General features: G+C 42.1%; 1 protein-coding gene across 1 annotated transcript in view; it reads left to right on the plus strand.

Annotated features, from left to right (window-relative positions):
• Window positions 1-2,080: 2,080 nt before the first annotated feature.
• LOC135547847 (transcriptional regulator ATRX-like) overlaps window positions 2,081-22,256 on the plus strand; it is a 31,288-nt gene continuing 11,112 nt past the window's right edge. The window contains 18 exon segments of the mRNA XM_064977073.1: window positions 2,081-2,265; window positions 2,772-2,881; window positions 2,980-3,035; window positions 3,141-3,193; window positions 3,333-3,460; window positions 3,596-3,712; window positions 3,795-3,904; window positions 4,058-4,125; window positions 4,244-6,084; window positions 6,224-6,290; window positions 11,172-11,268; window positions 11,271-11,325; window positions 11,614-11,795; window positions 11,890-12,005; window positions 12,141-12,155; window positions 12,157-12,236; window positions 19,595-19,713; window positions 22,024-22,168. Of these exon segments, the coding sequence (XP_064833145.1) occupies window positions 2,246-2,265; window positions 2,772-2,881; window positions 2,980-3,035; window positions 3,141-3,193; window positions 3,333-3,460; window positions 3,596-3,712; window positions 3,795-3,904; window positions 4,058-4,125; window positions 4,244-6,084; window positions 6,224-6,290; window positions 11,172-11,268; window positions 11,271-11,325; window positions 11,614-11,795; window positions 11,890-12,005; window positions 12,141-12,155; window positions 12,157-12,236; window positions 19,595-19,713; window positions 22,024-22,168 (3,379 nt within the window). The 5' untranslated portion in view covers window positions 2,081-2,245.

The raw sequence follows: 22,256 nt of genomic DNA on the forward strand, positions 1-22,256 counted from the left end.
GCCCGTTCCATGATCTCGCCATCATGGTTGACAACTCCATTGTGTCCTCCTCCCAGAGCGCTAAGAACCTTGGCGTGATCCTGGACAACACCCTGTCGTTCTCAACTAACATCATGGCGGTGGCCCGTTCCTGTAGGTTCATGCTCTACAACATCCGCAGAGTACGACCCTGCCTCACACAGGAAGCGGCGCAGGTCCTAATCCAGGCACTTGTCATCTCCCGTCTGGATTACTGCAACTCGCTGTTGGCTGGGCTCCCTGCCTGTGCCATTAAACCCCTACAACTCATCCAGAACGCCGCAGCCCGTCTGGTGTTCAACCTTCCCAAGTTCTCTCACGTCACCCCGCTCCTCCGCTCTCTCCACTGGCTTCCGCTACAAGACCATGGTGCTTGCCTACGGAGCTGTGAGAGGAACGGCACCGCAGTACCTCCAGGCTCTGATCAGGCCCTACACCCAAACAAGGGCACTGCGTTCATCCACCTCTGGCCTGCTCGCCTCCCTACCACTGAGGAAGTACAGTTCCCGCTCAGCCCAGTCAAAACTGTTCGCTGCTCTGGCCCCCCAATGGTGGAACAAACTCCCTCACGACGCCAGGACAGCGGAGTCAATCACCACCTTCCGGAGACACCTGAAACCCCACCTCTTCAAGGAATACCTAGGATAGGATAAAGTAATCCTTCTCACCCCCCCCCCCTTAAATGATTTAGATGCACTATTGTAAAGTGGCTGTTCCACTGGATGTCAGAAGGTGAATTCACCAATTTGTAAGTCGCTCTGGATAAGAGCGTCTGCTAAATGACTTAAATGTAATGTAAATGTAATATGGATATAGTTAGTATGCCAAAAGTTCCCGGATGTCGTACTAAATTCGCCAAAATACGAAGTATACAAGCAGTGGACGTATTTCCATGCTTTTAGGTCCCATAATGCATTCTTCAGAAAATGGGTGTGGCTTCACAATGTTTTCAGATGTGGAGAAAATGGCGGAAAATATACAGGCGAAGTTCGATGAGAGTGGATACCAATGAATTGCTTTAACTAACTATGACAAATGTTAAGAAAATGTTGAGCAATGTAATAAAGTAATGACTTTTCAAATAAGTTATGATGACTGACAATTTGTTAGCTACAATATCCTTACGAACCGCATAGCATTACAGCAGTATGTTACAATATGTTAGCTAGTTACCTAACGTTATTTGGCTAATACATCGAACTTGCCAGGTTAGTATATTAGCTAACTACCCAACGTTAATTGACTTGATTATTCACATTCTTAGCTATGTGCTATAGTCGTGCGTTCTCAATGGCATTGTTAATTCTGGCTATTTACTCTGATTTCAGAGCACTCTCATCTGAGCGTGCCAGAGCACATATCTGATGAATGTAGGAATGCTCAACACTGTTGAATGTGGCTGTTATCAGTGAACGTTGGCAAAAAAAAGCTTAATTAAATTGTTGCCAACAGCACATTTACAGTCACTAACGCTCTGGATGAAATGAAAACAGCCTAACCATCTGCTAGGGTGAGTAAAATGGTCAGAGTGAAGTGTTCTCTCATTTGTGTCTAGAAGTAGCTAGCCAACGTTAGCCAGTTAGCTTGGGTGCTTGACTGCCGTTGAACACTCGGTTCAACCCTATTCCTCAGCCAGAGTGTCCAGTGTGGGCTCTGGATGTACAAACGGACAATCTGACAATGCTCTGTATTTACGAACGCCCAAACGCACTCCAGATTGAATTTACGAAACACCCGAAATCATAAAATGTCTTGCTTGTCATTTGTTACACTAACAAGCTAGCAAGATGTTGCATAGCAACATAATCAACTTCCGGTAGACAGGCGAAACTGTAGTAGGCTCAATCGAAATGCTACGTTTCGTTTACAGTATACTAAAATGAACTAATAGTAGGTAGTATACCGTTTGAGTATTCGAACACAGCTACAGTCTTTATACCGAGATACAGTACGCCCAAATATATATGTTTTATAACTAGCTCATTGTTCTTTCTGTGGTAGGCCTACGGACTGGAACGCGCCCATTTTCAAGTCTGCGCAGTCGCAATGACGAAGGCATCGGAGAAACAGCGCCATTTTTGCTTAGCTAGCGCCTCTGTCGGTGTCTGGCATTGTGTTAGAAATCTGAGTAGAAATTACTTGCAATAATGAGGGTAATTGTGAAATTTTGGGGGGAATAGGCCCATATAGTGCGCCGTTTGCACAAGGTGCATTTGACCAGCTCAAGATGTCCTCAGAGATGCTCAGGTAACGTTAATATAGCAAAGGTCTCCTGCTTTCTGAGCAAGCTAATCGGGCAAGCAATAGCTAACTAGCTAGTTTATTTGCTGCAGATAGTCCTAAAGTAGCTAGTTAGTCAGTTCTCACATTGAAGCTGCTAGTCCTACTTGTAAGATTTACATTAAATTAGTACGTGCATCAAGATGGCCACATCTGTACCCAAAGTTATGCATTTTGTTTGATATTTAAGTATGATAGCTACTAGCGAATATTAGCTAGCTAACGTTAGCTAACTAAATTGTTTTGTCAATGATCTGGAATGCATTACTAGCCAAGTATTGAATCATAATAATAACTGTGCCTGAAGGAAATGGACCGATGCGCTCAAGGACAGATATGTCCACATCATAGCTATATCTTATCCACACACTTTTTGGTTAGGCATTTGAACGGGGGGGGGGGGGTGTTTGAAAGAAACTCGCATGATTGAGGACATATGTTTAATTACTGGTCATTCTATTCGTTATTTTTAGCGTTCCTCCTGGCACGAGCAAGCTCGATGTGTTGGTGACCAAACTGCATGAATTCTTGGCTCATGCTCCAGAGGATGATGAGGACAGACTGGTGACAGAAAGTCCCGATGGTGAGAACTTTAATAAGTGAAACTTTAACTCAGGCATGGTGGTGTTTGTTGTAATATTAGTAGTGACTCACAATTGCCTACTGATTTTTAATTCACAGGTATGACAAACAAGGACTGTGTGGAGCCACACTCAACAGACCGAACCCCTCTTGAGGTATTATCATGAGAAGTATCCGTTTATGCGGTTATAGACCAAAGAGTATTCAGTGTTGATGCAGATCTAGAAGATATATTTGTAAAATGTTCTTGTTGAATACAGCCTCAACAGACCTCAACAGACACCTCGAAGCAGTCTGGATGTGGTTCCAGGAGGTGGGCTTCCTTCTGATATTTTGACTAATTTGATAGTTCATGTACATTGTTTATGGATGGGGAAACATAAAAACACAGTATTTTGATGTATGTGCATAGTTGGATGTATGTGCATAGATGGATGTCACTTGTATTACAGAAAACCTTCAGTTGTGATTAAACACAGTGGACTGGATGAATCTGGTGCTTCAAATGAAAGTGATGATGATGATGACGGCTTGATCATCAATTCAAATGGTTATCCTGATGTAACAAGATTACCTAAAGGTTAGTTTTTCTACTACTGCTTGCAATTAAACTGTACGGAGATATTTACACTGAAAATGAATAAGGTAATAATGCATTTATGAACTGAAAATGCTTTGGTCTTCATTCATGGGTTTTTACATGTCTTATGCACAGGCACTGTACTGGTGAGGCCTGAGCCAGTGGAAAATGTCAGAGATGACTTCAGAGGTCCCGAATTCCGTTGTGGAAAATCTGGCAATCTGAAGAGAGCTTTTTCTAGGAGACGTGGAGGTGAGCTTTCGTTAATAAATGGGAAAAGAGATCCTTTACCTTAAAATGGTGTGCCGCAGAATGACGATTGATGTGTTTGTAGGTGGTGAACACTTGGAGATTGTTAGCTGTACAGCATGTGGCCAGCAAGTTAACCACTTCCAGAGGGACTCCTTCTATCAGCATCCAGTACTCAAAGTACTTATTTGCAAGGTGAGGGGATCCTGGGTCTGTCAAAGAATGGGTCAATGAAATAAATAGGCTTAATATCACATTGGTTATAATGAGTCTCCAACAATGTTGTTGAGCTCATCTACATTTTTAGGGGCTCCATTCCTAATTTTCTTGTCTTATTATTTTTCTCAGTCTTGTTTCAAGTATTACTCAAGTGATGACATCAGCAAGGATTGTGATGGCATGGATGAACAGTGCAGGTATGATAGGGTGGTTCTCTTATACAACAAGATGCTCCAAGCAAATCCTGAGATGTTAATAAACATACAGGTTGTTACGTTAATCATTACTTCAATCTATTATATTTGCTTTTTACAGATGGTGTGCAGAGGGGGGAAACCTGATCTGCTGCGACTTTTGCCCCAATGCCTTCTGTAAGAAATGCATTTTGCGGAACCTGGGGCGAAAAGAGTTGTCTGGCATCCTGGATGAGGAGAGTAAGTGGTACTGCTACGTATGTAGCCCAGAGCCTCTTCTGGACCTGGTTGTTGCTTGTGACAACGTCCTTGACAACTTGGGGCATTTGTGGCCAGACCACCGCAAGAGGGGCAGGGGCGAGGGAAAATCTGGACATTATGACTCCCATCCAAGGCATTCTCAAAACATTCCCGTGGGTCATTGGAACCATAGTGGCATGGATGGTCACGTTGTGTTCAACTACAACACCCTTCAAATTCCAGAGGAGATGGCCAAAAAGGCTAAAAACCTGGTGGACTCTACAAACACTGTAAACACAACTTTTGTGAAGTTCATTCAAGGTGGCATGCAGCAGAAACAGACAACCGAGTTAAAGCTACAATACCTGAAGACTTTCCAGTCAGTACTGAAGGGTCTGAAGAAGTCTCAGACGGCTCTGGAGGAAGCCCTTTTGGAGGAGTTCAGAGAGATGGGTTTGCCAAATGGTGGCGAAAACCCCACGTTTGATGATACTGATGTACCTCAACAAGAGCAAGAGGGTTGTGTGGAAATTGACATTTCTGATAAGAATGGCCTGCATTACTTAAAGAAAATTGCAGCTGAACATTTGGAAGAGAATGATTCAGACTCAAATGGCTTTATGGATGATGGAAGGCCTTCGTCCTCAATTGAAATGAAAGGTGTCCTTGGCACAGAGATAATTCCCAGACGAGGTAGAGGCAGGCCGCGGAAAAACTCAAAGCCTGGAGAAGATGCTTGCAACGTGACAAAACAGCTGGTGGTGCAAATTTCACCTGCCCCTGTTGAACAAGAGCCACTCTCTGGTCCCCCAGAGTTGGAGGTGGAAGTGGAGTTGGAGGCAGAGGAGGAAGAGGAAGAGAGAAAAGAAAAAGTGGAGGAACAGGAGGGAGACTGTGAATCTATTGAACTTGTAACAGAGGGGGAGTATGAATCTGCTGAGGGAAGCGAATCTCTGGAACTGGAAGAGGAACCAGATAATAGACGCTCACCTCGGGTAAAGACCACACCCTTGCGCAGGCCAGGTGAGGGCAAGACCCAGCCGACCCCCTCGGGTGCAGACAGTGAGAGTGACTCGGACCCTGACACCAGCCCCAATGCTGAAGTGCCTCAAGGAGCTGACGAGGGAGGGCTTGGGAGAGGAACTGATGACTCTGACTCCGATGAGGTCCCAGCTGTCCTCCAGCGGGCCGCCATGACGCGTAGTTCAGACGAAGCCGAGAGTGACGATGGAGACCATCGGAGTGTGACCAAGAAATGCCTCTTCGGCCTGAAGAAGAACACGCCCCTCTCTCCAGAAAGAGTTGTCCGCAAACGCAAGGTGCCAGACCGCTCCTCTGACTCTGATTCCTCCAGTGACGATACGGACCTGCAGAAGGAGATCAAGACTATGACCAGGCCCAGGGGGAGGCCTCGGAAGGTTAAGAGAGAAGATGAACCTACCCCCAGCAAGGATAGTCCTCAACATAGGCCCAGGGGCAGACCTCGGAAGGTCAAGAAAGAGGATGAATCTACATCCAGCAAGGAGGGTAATACCCAGGCAGCCAAGCCTCAAAGCACACCTCAATCCGAGCATAGAATGAAGCAGACGCCATCCTCTTCCAGTCAAGAAGAGGGGGACCTGGACTCGGGTGAGTCTAGCGATGTCAGTGGTGACCAGAAGATCAAGCCTATCACTGAGGAGGTGGCCTTACTGGGGGTAGCAGCTTTCCACCAGTCGTCCGGTGAGCTGGTCTCTCACTTTCTCTGTACTTTTTAGACAATGCACTGCATTCATGAGCTGTATTGTAACCATTTTCAGCTTGCAGTGTAGATTTCCTGTGGCAAATGTTGAACTAACCTCCATTTTTTTGTACTCTGTAGGCGATGAAGAGCAGCCCCAGTCTGGGCCTTCTTGGGCAGCAGAAGATGATGACGATCCAGAAAATAGGTATGGTTCAGAACGAACGGACATAGCGTTTGTAACACACCCTAGGCGCAGGAGAAAGGCCATGCCACGGAACCCTAAGTTGAGTGCTAATTATGGGGACTCCTCTGTTGTCAAGACCCTCTCCCAATCGAACCGGTCTCGTCCAACTCGCAGCTGCAGTAAACCAGCAGCTATCCCATATCATTTCTAGTGTTAAGTACAGAGGTACATGTCAAGTGCAGGGAGAAACCCCTCCTCATACCTCGCTTAGGCTGTGTTATAAATGATAGGCCACTTATGCCACTCTGTTTTCGTTGATTACCTATTCTTTAATTCATTTTTGTCTTTAATTTGAAGTTAAATGTGACGTGTCTATTAGCAGAATGTGGCATCAGTTGAGTCCATGTCTCTGCATACCAAAGCGATTAAGAGGGGAAAATGCTGTTTAATGCATCAGTTTGCACAAAAGCATTATACACTTATTAAAACAGATTAAACAAATCATTTTTATCTCATAGTTTCTCATTGGTTAACAATTCTGTAAGTCTGTGGTGTCAAACTAATTTCCCCCCGGTGCCGCATTCAGTCTTAAATGAGGTCCAGAAGGCCGCACAGAATATTTTTGGTATTTCCTTGCCGTCAAAATGTGCTTTTTTTTTTCCCTATCCGTCGTTTTTGGAATTTGCGATGGTCCTTGACTGTCTAGCTTTAATTTCTGGAATTTATTAATGAACTATGAATGTTGTTTGATTTATCATTTTTACAGTTTCGATTTGGTTTGAGTCAGTTTAATGTATATTGCACGCCCCCCCCAGCCTGCGTACTGTATGTTTGACACCCCTGCTGTAAGTCATCCTTATTTCTTCCACATACAGTATTTTATTTTTTTACAAAAAGAAATAACTATACTGAATATTTAAACTTATTTTATGCCATGTTAAGGATTTGATTGTATTATTTGTAAATAATGTATAATTTTAGTTGCTACAAATATGTTAAGTTGCACTCATTTGAATCTGGATTCGGTTCTTGATCTATAGTCTGATGGTAGTACAAGTTACATGCATGAAAACAAGCCAGCAACGTGGTGTTTTTGTAGAATTTTTGTTTTTCGCCAAGCATATCCTAGAATGGTTAACTAATAAACCACACCACCAATCCACACCAGTGTACACAATACAAACCTGAAAATGCCCTTAGACTTCACTTACGGATCTGGATATCATTATACTAGATGGGGTGAATTATGTTCCTCTAACGGGGAATTAGTCATCATGGAATTTGATGTCATTTCTGAAGTGACTGGGATTTAGATCCCAGACCCTCATGATATTATACATGCCCTAATGGTCAACTCATGATCAGGCATTCTTTAGGGTGGAAGTATTGTACATGGATGCACCCTTGCACAGTGGTGTAAAAGTAACTAAGTACAAATACTTTGAAATACTACTTAAGTTATTTTCTTGTGTATCTGTACTATTTATGTTTTAACTTTTTTACTTCTCTTCCACAACATTCCTAAAGAAAATAGGTTAATTTTACTCCCATTTTCCTGGACACCAAAAAGTTCTTGGTACATTTCAAATGCTCAGGCAGGACCGCAAAATAGTTAAATTCACGCACCTATCAATATAACGGGTTGTCATCCCTACTGCCTCTGATCTGGCGAACTCACTAAAGACACAAATACTGCGTTTTATAAATTATTTCTGAGTGTTGCAGTGTGCCCTTGGCTGTCCGTGAATAAAATAGTTTGCATAATATAAGGAATTTGATGTATAGCATCTACATTTACTCAAGTATGACAATTAAGTGTTTTTTTTCCACCACTACTTAAGTCAATTTTAAACCACTTTAACTCAAGTACTGTTTTACTGGGTTACTTTACTTGAGTCATTTTCTGTTATGGCATCTTCACTTTTTACTCCAGTATGACAATTTAGTACTTCTTCCACCACTGCCCTTGTGGCTGCTGGATTTTGCTAATTTCTGTAAGTCATTGTAAAATCATAGAAGTTTCTGCTAGTATTTGGTCATTCTGTTGGTATATGGTTACCATATGGAGATTTCTTTCTTTGATATATTGATAACATACATGTGCAATATGCCAGTGGTGATGTGGCTGTTTTACGTGCTGCTTTTCTCACACTCGTACAAATACGATGGGTTGATGATCCCATTCTCTCTGAACAGACTGGGAATACAATCTATTCTGCTTGATTCCATTTTAAAATGGATGATTTATCGCTTTTGACAGGTTGAGGGCTTAGCAGAGAAGGAGGACTTGTGATGCTAAGCAGCAGTATACCAAATACACTGATTATTAGGCCTACTGTACTGTATTTTGGAGCCTTTTTTTTCTTTCTTACCACAGGCACCAAGCTGAATTTCTTGTATGCTTTGTTTATTGTACTCAATCCATAATCATATTTTCAGTATTTTCATGTCTGTTTTGCATGCAAGGCCACATTTATTGGCCATTTAGCTTCATTTAAAATTATTTAAAGTTTTAAATGCAATTGCATTTCACTTTGGAGGAGCTTGATGCCCTAAGCAACAGCTCTGAAAGCTGGTCCTGTGGAGTGGTTGTAATGCATTTTATTCAACCACAACTTTGTGACCTCTGAGGTCAGCATTACAACATTGCTGTGAGATGAGTATGTAGTGAAGTGTCTTTTTTTCTTCCACTTTTCTCTTCCCAGTTTAAACACTTGAGGTAAGGCCCAGGCCGAGGCTGTTGCCGGCCGCTGCTGTTTGTTACTGCCTCATATGGGGCCCTCATCATGTACACGTACTTCTCGCTGAGGCTTCATCAGAGGCTTCGTTCAACTATTACTATCTGCCAAAAGGATTCTTTCTGCAAAACATATTCATGTCTAAATGGATACGTACATGTATTTCAGAGTATCGAACTTGGAAAATGCCCTACAAAACCATTTTGACCCTGTTTTTTTTTTTTACCCTTTACAAACTTTCTTTCGTACCAACTAAAAAAACAGTGGTTAGAAAACGTATTTTCAAATTGAATTAATCATTTATGTTGTCTTTAGCTCTGAGGTGCTGTAGTGTTAGCCTTGTAGAGGCCTGTTACTTGTAGAGCATGCATTAAACAAGGATATGTTCTTACTTTTGTAATTGAATGAACTCTGTAAGAGAAACTATTCGTTGTAATAAATTAATACCCTTTATGATGTCTCGTATGTCTTCCTTATTCTACATAGGACTGGGTTTGTTCATCTTGTTCTGAGTGATAAGTCTTAGATATTTGTTATGGAGTGGTTGTTTACAAGGTCATTAAGTCACCTGACTTTTGACTCCTCAGTGTGTTGCGTTAAGACAAAATTGTGAAATCGTCCTTGACAGTGTTTTAGCTCTATTTGCTCACAGCATACATTTTATATATGCAAAAGTATGTCTACACCCCTTAAAATTTGTGGATTCGGCTATTTTAGCCACACCTGTTGCTGACAGGTGTATTAAATTTAGCACACAGCCATGCAATCTCCATAGACAAATGGCAGTAGAATGGCCTTACGGAAGAGCTCAGTGACTTTCAATGTGACACTGTCATAGGGTGACACTTTTACAAAAAGTCAATTTGTAAAATTTCTGGCCTGCTAGAGCGGCCCAGGTCAACTGTAAGTGCTGTTATTGTGAAGTGGAAATGTCTAGGAGCAACTACGACTCAGCTGTGAAGTGGTAGGCCATACAAGCTCATAGAACGGGACTGCCGATTGCTGTAGCACGTTAAAATCGTCTGTCCTTGATTGCAGCATTCACGATTGAGTTCCAGACTGCCTCTGGAAGCAACGTCAGCACAATAACTGTTTGACAAGAGTTTCATGAAATGGGTGTCTGGTTGTGCAGACTCACACCAGCCTAAGATCATGCGCAATGCAAAGTGTCGGCTGGACTGGCTCACCGCCATTGGACTCTGGAAACGCGTTCTCTGAAGTGATGAATCACGCTTCACCATCTGGCAGTCCGAATGACGAATCTGGGTTTGGCTGATGCCAGGTGAACGCTACCTTCCCGAATGCATAGTGCCAACTGTAAAGTTCAGTAGAGGAATGATGGTCTGGGGATGTTTTTCACCGTTCTGGCTAGACCCCTTAGTTCCAGTGAAGATAAATCTTAGCGCTAAAGCATACAATGACATTCTAGACGATTCTGACTTTGTGGCAGCAGTTTGGGGAAGGCCCTTTTCTTTTTCAGCATAACAATGCCCCATGCACAAAGTGAGGTCAATACAGAATTGGTTTGTCAAAATTGTTGTGGAAGAACTTGACTGGCCTGGACAGAGCCCTGACCTCAACCCCATTGAACAGCTTTGGGATGAATTGGAATGCCAACTGCGAGCCAGGCCTAATCGCCCAAACTCACTAATGCTCTTGGCTGAATGGAAGCAAGTCCCTGCAGCAATATTCCAACATCTAGTGGAAAGCCTTCCCAGAAGAGTGGAGGCTGTTATTACAGCAAAGGGGGACCAACTCCATATTAATGCCCATGATTTTGGAATAAAATGTTTGATGAGCAGGTGTCCACATACTCTTTGTCATCTAGTGTATTCACATCAGTAAAGAAAACATTCAACTAAATCCAATGGCCTTTCCCCTCTCATAGTCACTTAAACTATATTGTTGGCTGTTTGCAGGCGGGGGACTGCAAAATGATACTAGAATAACTAACATTACCTTATTATTTTCATTAATTCTAGAATAAATGTATCTCCTGGTAATATTAAGTTTAAGGTGAAATCCTGCATCTTGTTTGCTCATTCCTATATAAAGACAAGTTCCTTTAGAGAATGAACCTATTAAGCAGTGCTTGATGGATTTGATGTGATGATCATTAAAATGATCCCCCGGTCCCTTTCCCTCTCTCCCTTGCTTCTGAAAGAATTGCTAAGAAAATGCTCTTGGCCCAAATCAAAGCCAACGACTCATCGGGGGAGGATTTCTCTTCAAACGTAGAATCACATGATGATGAGTCTGACAAGGAAGAGAAGAGAAGAAGCAAGAAGATGGGAAAGATGAAAGCTCCGATGAGAATGGTGAGTGATCCCTCCATACCACCGCTACAATTTCAATGTTTATTTTGAGATGCAGCAATAAGCTCAATTTAGTGTTCCTTTGAATAAGGCAATTTTTTAGACATTAGGCTGAAATACTTATCTGACATCACCTGTTGCTTTGTAACTGAACATTTTAAAGTAGGCCCATTATTGTTGTGATGATCTAAGCCATCACCCTGTGTTACTGTGTGTTAGTGTACAGGTTGCATTGACATTCACTATAGGAATATGTTGTCCTGACAATATACCATGTTGTTTCTGCTGCAGGGGAGACCTCCAGTTTGACCTCTGAGTCCAGTAAAACACGTCACAGACATCGCCTGCTACGCCACAAGCTCAACATTGACAATGGAAATCCAAGTGATCAGAAAACCGCTGATGAAAATGAGATTGAGCAGAAAGTCAGGAAGTCTAGAAGAACCAACGGTTTGCATGGGATGGGTTCTGTGGTACGACTATGATTGGATACCATCAGTGCCCTAGTGGTGGAGTAGCTCTGTTACCCAGAGTAAACTCATTCTCTGCTTTCTTCCATTGCCTCAGGTGAGATTGGATAGCCAGAGTAGTGATGATGATAGCCAATCACAGCAGGAAGAGTCTGGTATGAGTGAAGAGCTGAGTCAATCGGAGAACGAGGGCAATGAACAGATGCTCAAAAGGTAAAACTCCTTATTGGTCAGCGCTGCTAACCAGGAAGGAAACCTAATTTTCTTTCATTACATGTGCATTTCTTTCATTACATGTGCATCACATGTGCATTAGTGAAATAACTTTCTGCTCTTTTGTCTCCTTAGCTCTACATCATCTACCTCGAGTCGAGAGGGAATCAGTCCGTAGTTATCTACAGAAGAAGCAGCAACCCTCATATATTGTGCAATCTGACTCCAAGTGTCGATAAGGTAACCAATCACTTGTTGTCGCATCCCCAGCTGAATGAATGGTCAACTCTCAAACTGATGGTTCATGAAAGTTTAATGCGATACCATTTCCATTAACACCGTAAGAGCTGATGGAGAAACAAACCAAAAATGCTCTTACAATATGAACAATACAGTGCCCAAACAATACACTTTTACACAACTTTACATTGGCATACTTCGTACATCAAATGCATCAATATGAGCATGAGAATTTCGACCCAAATAGTTGATTACGTGCTAATAGCTTGTTAATGTGGTGCAAGATTAACTAATATTAGCCAGCACCAACAGTGGAGCTAGGCTACAGCTAATAATGTTATATTCCTAGCAGACTTCAGAAAATCAATTACAATACAAATATCCGTAAAGAATTAGAAAGATTTCTGTAACAAGACCATTATTGAAAGACAGTAAATACCTTGTTCTCTTTCCAGCGAGGTGCTAAGTTTAACTTTGTTTCTAGGACGCGTGTACAAAAAAAGTAATTTTCCTTTTTCTCTCGCGCCCATTTCTCATGTACCCTTTGTGCATAAATAGGCAAAAAACATGCTGTCAAAATGTTTATTTTTAAAAATGTATTTAGGGATCGGAGTCCCGTCCACGGGACAGTTGAGCTAATGTGATTAGCAGATTAGCATGCAGTTGTAAGTAACTAGAAAATTTCCAAGGACATGGACATATCTGATATTGGTAGAAAGCTTAAATTCTTCTTCATTTAACTGCACTGTCCAATTTACATTGTGGTCTGACACTTGTTTTTAGGGTTTCATTTACACTCCCACCAAACCATGAGTGACTTGGAGCAATTTACATGGTAAACACAAAGCACAAATTATTTCTGTACGTTAAATGACTTATGACCATACATAGGGTATCATAAAGGTATGGAATCATAGTACAAACCATTCAAAAGTATGAGATTATGGTTAGATACCAGTCTCCAGCAACAAGACCAGCTTCTGAACTGGGCGTTATAACACTGACAGCTTGGTGAGATGCTTGCCTGTCTTGTCTAACACCTGATCACCAACACATATTTTGACTTTTTACTAGTCCATCTTTATCAACAGTAATCTCTGAAACTCTACCCAAACGCCACTCATTCCTAGGCAGATCATTGTCTATCATCACATCACACCGATTCGCTGGGTGTGCCAGCACTGCCTGATGGCGATGTTGGCTAGATATTCTTTTCGCCAGTGACTCCAAGACTGTTCTGCTAGATAATGAACATGCCTCCACCTTTTCCGAGCGTATCCTCCCTCATGAACATGCCTGGAGGAGGTAGAGCTGTGGTAGATTTCATAGTAAGCAGATGATAGGGGTGAGTGGCTCAAGACTGTTTGGATCATTGAGGATGTCAACTGTGAGTGGGCGATTGTTTACAATTGCTATTACTTCCTAGAAAAAGGTTCGTAGAGAAGAATCATCTAGTCTACCAGAAGAGAGTGTGGAGCTGAGGACATCTCTCACTGTCCTGATATGTCACTCCCAGACGCTGCCCACGTTACTTGAATGGGGGAGCATTCATGCTGAAGTCATACCGTTTCTCAGCGAGAAACGCAGTCAGCCTGTCCATGTCAACTGCCTTGAGTGCTTCCTTCAGTTAATTTTTTGCTCCCACTAAGTTGCTTCCTTGGTCACATTTAATCTGACGAACTGCACCACATATGGCTTTGAAGCAGCGCAGACCATTAATGAAGGCATCTGTTGACATGTCATCCAACATTTCAATATGAACGGCACGAGAGCAAAAACGGGTGAATAGAAGACCATAACTTTTGTGCACTCTTCGTCCTTGCTTAATGATAAATGGGCCAAAACAATCCATACCGCAGTATGTAAAGGGATGTGATGAGTCCATGTGCTCTGGAGGGAGATCAGCCATATTTTGCTCTTCTGTGGGTCTCCTGAGTTTTCTAAGTCACACTTTGGCGAAGATGAGGTGCTAAGGCCCGATTAATACCTGGGATCCATTAGTTATTTGACCTGATCTCATTAATGGTGTGAGGCCTTTTACCCTGCCTTGTAGAATTTCTTTCATTCTTAATACGTTTAAGCCAATCAGTAAGTGTTTTGACAAGGTAGGGGTGGTATAAAAAAGCTGGCCAAGATTAAGCAAAGCAGTGTTACACAAACAACAACACAAAGTTACAGATGGAATAAACAAAGATACAGTCAATAACACAATAGAAAAAGTCTATATACCATGTTTGCAAATGAGGTAAGATAAGGAAGGTCTATATACCATGTTTGCAAATGAGGTAAGATAAGGAAGGTAAGGCAATAAATAACCCATAATGGGAAAATAATTACAATTTAGCAATTAAACAATGGAGTGATAGATGTGCAGAAGATGAATGTGCAAGTATAGATACTGGGGTGCAAAGGAGCAATAAATAAATAAATAACAGTATGGGAATGAGACAGTTGAATGGGCTATTTACAGATGGGCTATGTGCAGGTGCAGCGATCTGTGAGCTGCTCTGACAGATGGTGCTTAAAGTTAGTGAGGGAGATATGAGTCTCAAGCTTTAGTGATTTTTGCAATTCGTTCCAGTCATTGGCCACAGAGAACTGTAAGGAAAGGCGGCCATAGGAGGAATTGGCTTTGGGGGTGACCAGTGAAACATACCTGCTGGAGAGCGTGCTACAGGTGGGTGCAGCTATGGTGACCAGTGAGCTGAGATAAGGTTGAGCTTTACCTAGCAAAGACTTATAGAGGGAGCCAGTGGATTTGGCAACGAATATGAAGCGAGGGCCAGCCAACGAGAGCATACAGGTCGCAGTGGCGGGTAGTATATGGGGCTTTGGTGACAAAATGGATGGCACTGTGATAGACTGCATCCAATTTGCTTAGTAGAGTGTTGGAGGCTATTTTGTAAATTACTTCGCCGTAGTCAAGGGTCGTTAGGATAGTCAGTTTACAAGGGTATGTTTGGCAGCATGAGTGAAGAATGCTTTGTTGCGAAATAGGACGCCGATTCTAGATTTAATTTTGGATTGTAGATGCTTAATGTGAGTCTGGAAGGAGAGTTTACAGTCTAACCAGACACCTAGATATTTGTAGTTGTCCACATATTCTAAGTCAGAACTGTCCAGAGTAGTGATGCTGGACGGTCAGGCAGGTGCGGGCAGCGATCGGTTGAAGAGCATGTATTTAGTTTTACTTGCATTTAAGAGCAGTTGGAGGCCACCGAAAGAGAGTTGTATGGCATTGAAGCTTGTCTGGAGGTTTGTTAATACAGTGTCCAAAGAAGGGCCAGAGGTATACAGAATGGTGTCGTCAGCTTAGAGGTGCTAACTGTAACAGACACATCTCAACATCAACTGTTCAGAGGAGACTGCATGAATCAGGCCTTTATGGTCGAATTGCTGCAAAGAAACTACTACTAAAGGACACCAATAATAAGAAGAGACTTGCTTGGGTCAAGAAACACGAGCAATGGACATTTATTTTTTATTTTTTACCTTTATTTAACTAGGCAAGTCAGTTAAGAGCAAATTCTTATTTTCAATGATGGCCTAGGAACAGTGGCTTAACTGCCTGTTCAGGGGCAGAATGACAGATTTGTACCTTGTCAGCTCGGGATTTGAACTTGCAACCTTTCGGTTACTAGTCCAATGCTCTAACCACTAGGCTACCCTGCTGCCCCAGGCTACCCTGCCTCCCCAGTGGAAATCTGTCCTTTTGGTTTGATGAGTCCAAATTTGAGATTTTTGGTTCCAACTGCTGTGTCTTTGTGAGATGCCGAGTAGGTGAACGGTTGATCTTCCCATGTGTTGTTCCCACTGTGAAGCATGGAGGAGGAAGTGTGATTGTGTGGGGGTTGCTTTACTGGTGACACTGTCAGTGATTTATTTAGAATTCAAGACACACTTAACCAGCATGGCTACCACAGCAAGTCATCACATGCAAGGTTAAGGTCCTTAATGTTGGATGCACGTTCCCATGGCGGTATGCTTACTAGGACAGCTCTGTCACTGGATACAAACCTGTGCAGTCGAAGACCACCGATGGCACAAAGTTCTCGAGCCTCCTGTGCAAACTGAATAGCATACTCCGAACAGTCTATGCTTGTAACCCCATCATCGACGTAAAAGTCGCTCATGATGAATTGTGAGCAGTGAGGGTATAGGTCTCTGTTCTCCTTAGCTAGAAGCTTCAGTCTATAGTTTGCACATCCAGGAGATGGTACAGTGCCTAACAGATGCACATTCATGTGGAACTCTTGAGGCTGTAAGCAGATGGTCATTTAAACTGGTTCCCTTGTACTTGGCAGAGCAATCAAATACTATGCATAGCTTATCTGACTTCTTAGGATGGTAAATGCCATGATGAGCAATATACCATTTCTAGCCTTCATTTCCATCATCTTCAACTTCTCCGCGTCACCCTTTTCAATGACCTCATCCATGAATTTGACATAACTTTCCTTTATATCTTTCATCCTTTAACAGATGTCTGAGCCGTACAATGACGAGTTGTTTGTTGTTGGGTAGATTGGGTCTCCACCTTAAAAGGCAAGGGCATTTCGTAGGGGCCATGTCTATTCTTCCTTATACCATCATTCAGCTTGTTCAGGAAGAGGATGTCATCCTGTGACACTGTCTTGCTATCTTCACTGGCGTCCTTGAAATCGCACTCCAGAATGCGAATAGCATCTGCAGGGATTACTGAGGGGACCTTTTTGACGATGACCTGGTGACACAGACTAGCGGCGCCTGGTGTATCAATGAATGGCGATGAGCCTCCCACAACGCTCTGTCCTCAGTCAGTTTGAACAGCGTAGGGCTCATCATTTTCAACTAAAATCACTTGTTTTGGTGCCATTGCCCTTGAGCAGTTCTTGCCTATCAGAAGTGTCGTGTCTGTGACAATCATTAAATGTGAAGACTTATTTATATAAAATCAGTTCCCTCTAGGTTTAATTATTACGTGATTAAACTAATCATGTAAACATTAATGAATTAGGAAGTCGGGGGACCACAGAAAATGTTGAGATTAAAGTTATAATTTTCCGAATATAACTTCAGATATTTTAATATCTGATCAATTAGTCTTCTATTAATTAATTATTATTTGTTACCTCATTAGTCTCATTCCAAACGTCGTAAAATACTTAGTTATCTGCACGAACCCTAGTTTCCATAATGAGTCCGCAATATACAAATTGTCTTAATAATTTATTTACTAACTAACTAAATAATCACAGAAATACATTAAAAACAAACAGTAGATATTGGTTACTAACTGATAGAAAAGTCCAGAGTGGGCTAAGCCGATATGACGGCTTGGTAGACAAAGGAAAGGGGTGGGGACTGAGAAAGTGCGGGAAAGAAAAGGGATTAACTACACACAGTCTATAATTGTATTGATTGAAATGCTAATCCTTTGCACGTGAACACATGGTTACTTCAGAGTACCATTTGGAAATGTTCTCATAGATAGACGCTTCGGCGGTTGTCGGTATTCTCGTTCTAGACTTATGTAATTTCTAGATGCAGACTAGTAATTATTCGTCTAAGATTTGCTTTTATTCTGTAGTGATCGATAGTCTCAGAGTTTAACCATTTCCGGCCGTGTATCCAAACTTCAGATGTATGGTCTCCGGTGGCCTATACAATTGTAGCCACTGACTAGTTCATCTTTATATGAAAATCCATACTCTCATTTAGAAGGTTAACATGACATTACATCTGTTCACAAATAGTTTCATGTTTAATCACATACGTTTCACAATATTTAGATGTAAACGTGACAGCTAGGACATGTACACTTTAAGAGATACGTTATGTGTGTTTCCTGTCCTTCATGAGATCACCAAATGAAACACATAACCGTCTGTCATGACGCTGGCCTGGGGGTAGGTTTATGACAGTCATAAATACTTCTCCCCCCTTTTTTCCTCTCTCTACCCTACTGGTGTGACTATTGAAAATCCCTTGGTTAACATAGAGATTCTGGGAACATCAGAAGGTGGGGGAAAATGAACCATATTTTGGTAATCCAACCAGTTGAACATATGCGTTGGTACTTAATGAATATGATGTCAGTTTGGTTGTCATCTGAGACATTCTCATCAATGATAGGAAGCCATAAATGGTACTGTGGAAAGTCTACACATTATAGTTATCAGATAAACATGGAATTGTTGTGCAATTTAAATGTTTGAATATGAAATGATTTGTGAGGGGATGAAATGTGATTTTCTAAAATGTGAGAATTGGGTTTTCATGAGTGAATTAGGCCCACCCACGTGAAGAGACATTGGTTATAAACTATGAAACACGCCCTCCTCTCCCTTCCTATATAAAGCCTTGACGACAACATAACTTCCTGTTCCGGGTACATTAGGATGAAGATCGGATGTCAGAAGGGTTCAGATAATAACTACAGAATGAAGCCAACCTCAGCGTGAGCTTTGGTTGCGAATGGTATGAACTTTTATTCGCTACAGAAGTGATACCCCCTAGCCGTTGAGTTAGCAAAAGCAGCTGAAAACGTGGGCTAGAAGAGGACAGACAGACAACGTATCCCGTCTACCACACAACAATGTTACTACAACGTATCCAATTTACCAACCAGAGACATTCTTCCGAGGACAGGAAGATCTGTTGGCCAACACGACCAGCATCGACGACCATCCTACCGAAGCGCAGCTCAGAGTAAATATTTATTGCATTTTCCTTTTCCAAATGGGCGGTAATTTAGAATGCATAGGATTCTGTATTTACGATAGAGTAGCTGCTTGCGGCCCGATAGAGACATCACTTCTCCCTCTGTTCTTCAGTCTTCCCGCTCTTTCACTCAAACCCTGATTCAACTTGTTAGCCAGGGTTCGTGAAGATAACCAAGAATTTACAACTTTCAGATGAGACTGAAATAAGGTGACGATTAATATTGACTGCTATTGATGTAAAATATTACTAGGTCTTTAAGAGTTTATTCGGAAGATACAGCTCTATAAATATTATTTTGTGGTGCCCCGACTTTCTAGTTAATTACATTTACATGATTAGCTCAATCAGGTAATATTAATTGCAGAGAAAGGATTTTATAGAATAGCATGTCATATCACTTAATCCGGCATAGCCAAAGACACGACACGTCCCTTAAGTGTCCATGAACCATTCCCACTTTCTCAAAAATAGAAATATTGTTTAGTTCTCCCATTTTGAGGATTAGGAGTTTTGAACAAAATATGTACTTTGTTCTGGTAGACTCTCTCAATACTGCATGGCAGTTTCTACCAGGTATTTATGACCTGTCATAAAGTCATAATACCGTGGAGAGAGAGAGAGGAGGGCTATGATCCTCCTCCCAGGGCACGTCATGACAGAAGGCCAACCTGACAATCCTTCAGAGTTGGGATTTCATCTACTACCATGGAGTGATTCCAGTGCTTGGCCGTTTCACTGGTCGGAATGTGGGTGCAGTTTACAGGTATGCAATCCTTGGTGTAGGGAGGACGAAGATCGATTTGGATGGTTTAGCTGTAACCTCTCACACAAAGTCGTGAGACTCTTTTACTTTTCACAACTGTCACGTCCTATCATAGTAGTTTATTTCAGTTTCACTGGATACGTATCTGCGAATATCTGCGATACGAATTGCTCACTTCCTGGTCAATGAATTTAGTCTCACTCTTGATGTCAAGCAGGGCGTAGGCAAGTTTTTCAGCACCTGACATGTTCCTTTGACACCCACACTGGTATGATCATGAAAGTGTTAGTAGATTGTCCTTCTCCAGCTACGTTGAGTGACAATGCAGTTGCTGCCTCATCCATATTATTTTGGTAAGAAATTGGCAGAGGTGTAGGCTTTTCCCGTTTCACCTAACTGTCATCGTGGAGACACGTGGGATGCTTTCCTTTGCAGGTGTCAAAGGTGTGGTGATGACGACAGTCCTTTGCACTGTGACCAGATTTCAAGCACCCGTAGCAAAGCTTATTTTCTTTCACATATTTCTGTCCTTTGGCTGACTTTTGATTCTCTCTATCTGTGAATGTTTGAGAACACTTGCCATGCTCCTCTTGGTCTCCATGACATTTAGTTTCTCAGTGGTACATTCAGATTAACGGAGAGCTTAGAAAGAAGTTATCTGATTGCAAGCAATCTCTGCTTTCATCGTCATCAAAGTAGCAAATTTCTGGAAGCTGGGGAATTCTTGACTATTGTTCAAGGTTTGTGTAACTTGTCTGTTCCAATAAGAAGCTGCCCAGTCAGGCAGTTTTTTAACTAGCTTCTGATTCTCTTTACAGTCATTTAATATCTGAAGACCTTTAACATAGGTATAGCATCCTGACAGGCATTTAAAAAATCTGGAACGTCTCTGAGTCCTACGGTGTCCTTAAGTTGAGTTTTTGGCCAGTTCGCAAGCACTTCTCTAAATGCCCTCTGTATGACAAATGGCTGGCCATATTTATGGTTGAGTTTGTTCCACACGTCTTTGTAGGCCTTGTCATCATTTCTGTAGAAAGTACCATCCAGGGTCTTACGAGCTGGGCCACCCACGTACTTCTTAAGATAATAAAGCTTGTCAACTGACAATACACTTCTTTGATCGATAAATGACACAAATGAGGCTTTCCACTCAAGGAATTTAATTGAATCACCATTGAATACAAATGGCTCTGGCATTGGAAGTCGATTAAGTGCTTTGCTATCTTGGAAGGCTTGAGCCAGAGAAGTCACATCCACATGAGGTGATGATGCTGGGGCATTGGAGAGTTGTTGAATGGAAGTTGGAGTAATGTTGTTGACAGTTTAGAAGCTAGTTTTTACAACCTGGCCCGAGCTGCCTTTACATCTCTCTTTGCCTGTAGTAGTTCCAACTCACATCCTTCCTTTACTGCTCTTCTGAGTGTTGTATCATTTCCTTTTGTTTCTTTTTCTCCAGCAACACTTCATACTCAACTTCCTTTGCTGCCAGCTCTGCTGCTGCATCTACACATGTGGCTGGCATACATGAAGCCATGGAGGGATGGCTGGATTGAACACTGGACTTGTGACTGACTTGTGAGACTGTAGATCTGTAAATGGAGCGAGTATAGTCGCGGTCAAGTAACTCACTGAGACAATGTTTTTCCTGTTCGGCATCAAACTCTTCATCAATGCCTGATATCTTTTCATAGGCAATTCTGATGATATCCGCTGTAACTGCCTCACCTGTGTCGACACGACGCCTTAACTCAGTTGACTGTGTGATGTGATCTTGAATTTCAAGATAGACGCTCATGACAGCAGTTCCTTTCTTCAATGTGTCAATCAGAAATGTCAGCTGGCTCTCTGTTACATCTGACTTTAGCTGCTCTCTTGTTTTGCGGGCTTGGATCTTCCATTGGTCATATATGGAGATAAGTATTTTTTCCTTTTAATTTGCCGCTTCTCTTTGCAATGCAAGCATTTTGTATGTAATGGTTCTTTGGTCGGACAGAGCATCGAAGGCCTTGAGGTTCCTCAAAAAACATCTTGAAGTTGACCTTGGAGGTCATTCGGCACTTGTTCTTTGGCTTGAATTTCTTCCTCTAGGCGATATCACCATCTCATTTTACATTTGCATTGTCAGTCACCCTTTTGTATCCTTCTTACTAACTTCATTGATGTGTAACTATTGGATTTCTGAGATGTATGATGATCATTTTGCTATTCTTGTTTTATTGTTTGTGTACTATCAGGTGCTAAATGTATCATCAATTATATATTATACCATTTTATATGATCAGTTTTGGTCTAATTGTCGTTTCCTCGCAGGTGATTGTTTTTGAGGATGAGTCTTCTCATGTGGCCTGTCCCATCACCACTAAGCTGGTCCTGGATCAGGATGAGGGGACAAAGGAGCCACTCATCCAGGTGCACAGGAACCTGGTGACCAGGCTCAAGCCTCACCAGGTGGATGGTAAGTCTCGGCTTTTATATCAGTTGTACAAACCCAATACAGACAGTAAGTTAAATACAGTGGCTATCAGCATTGCCCCTTCAATTTG

Source organism: Oncorhynchus masou, chromosome 11 (assembly GCF_036934945.1).
Source record: "Oncorhynchus masou masou isolate Uvic2021 chromosome 11, UVic_Omas_1.1, whole genome shotgun sequence".
NCBI classification, from domain to species: Eukaryota; Metazoa; Chordata; class Actinopteri; order Salmoniformes; family Salmonidae; genus Oncorhynchus; species Oncorhynchus masou.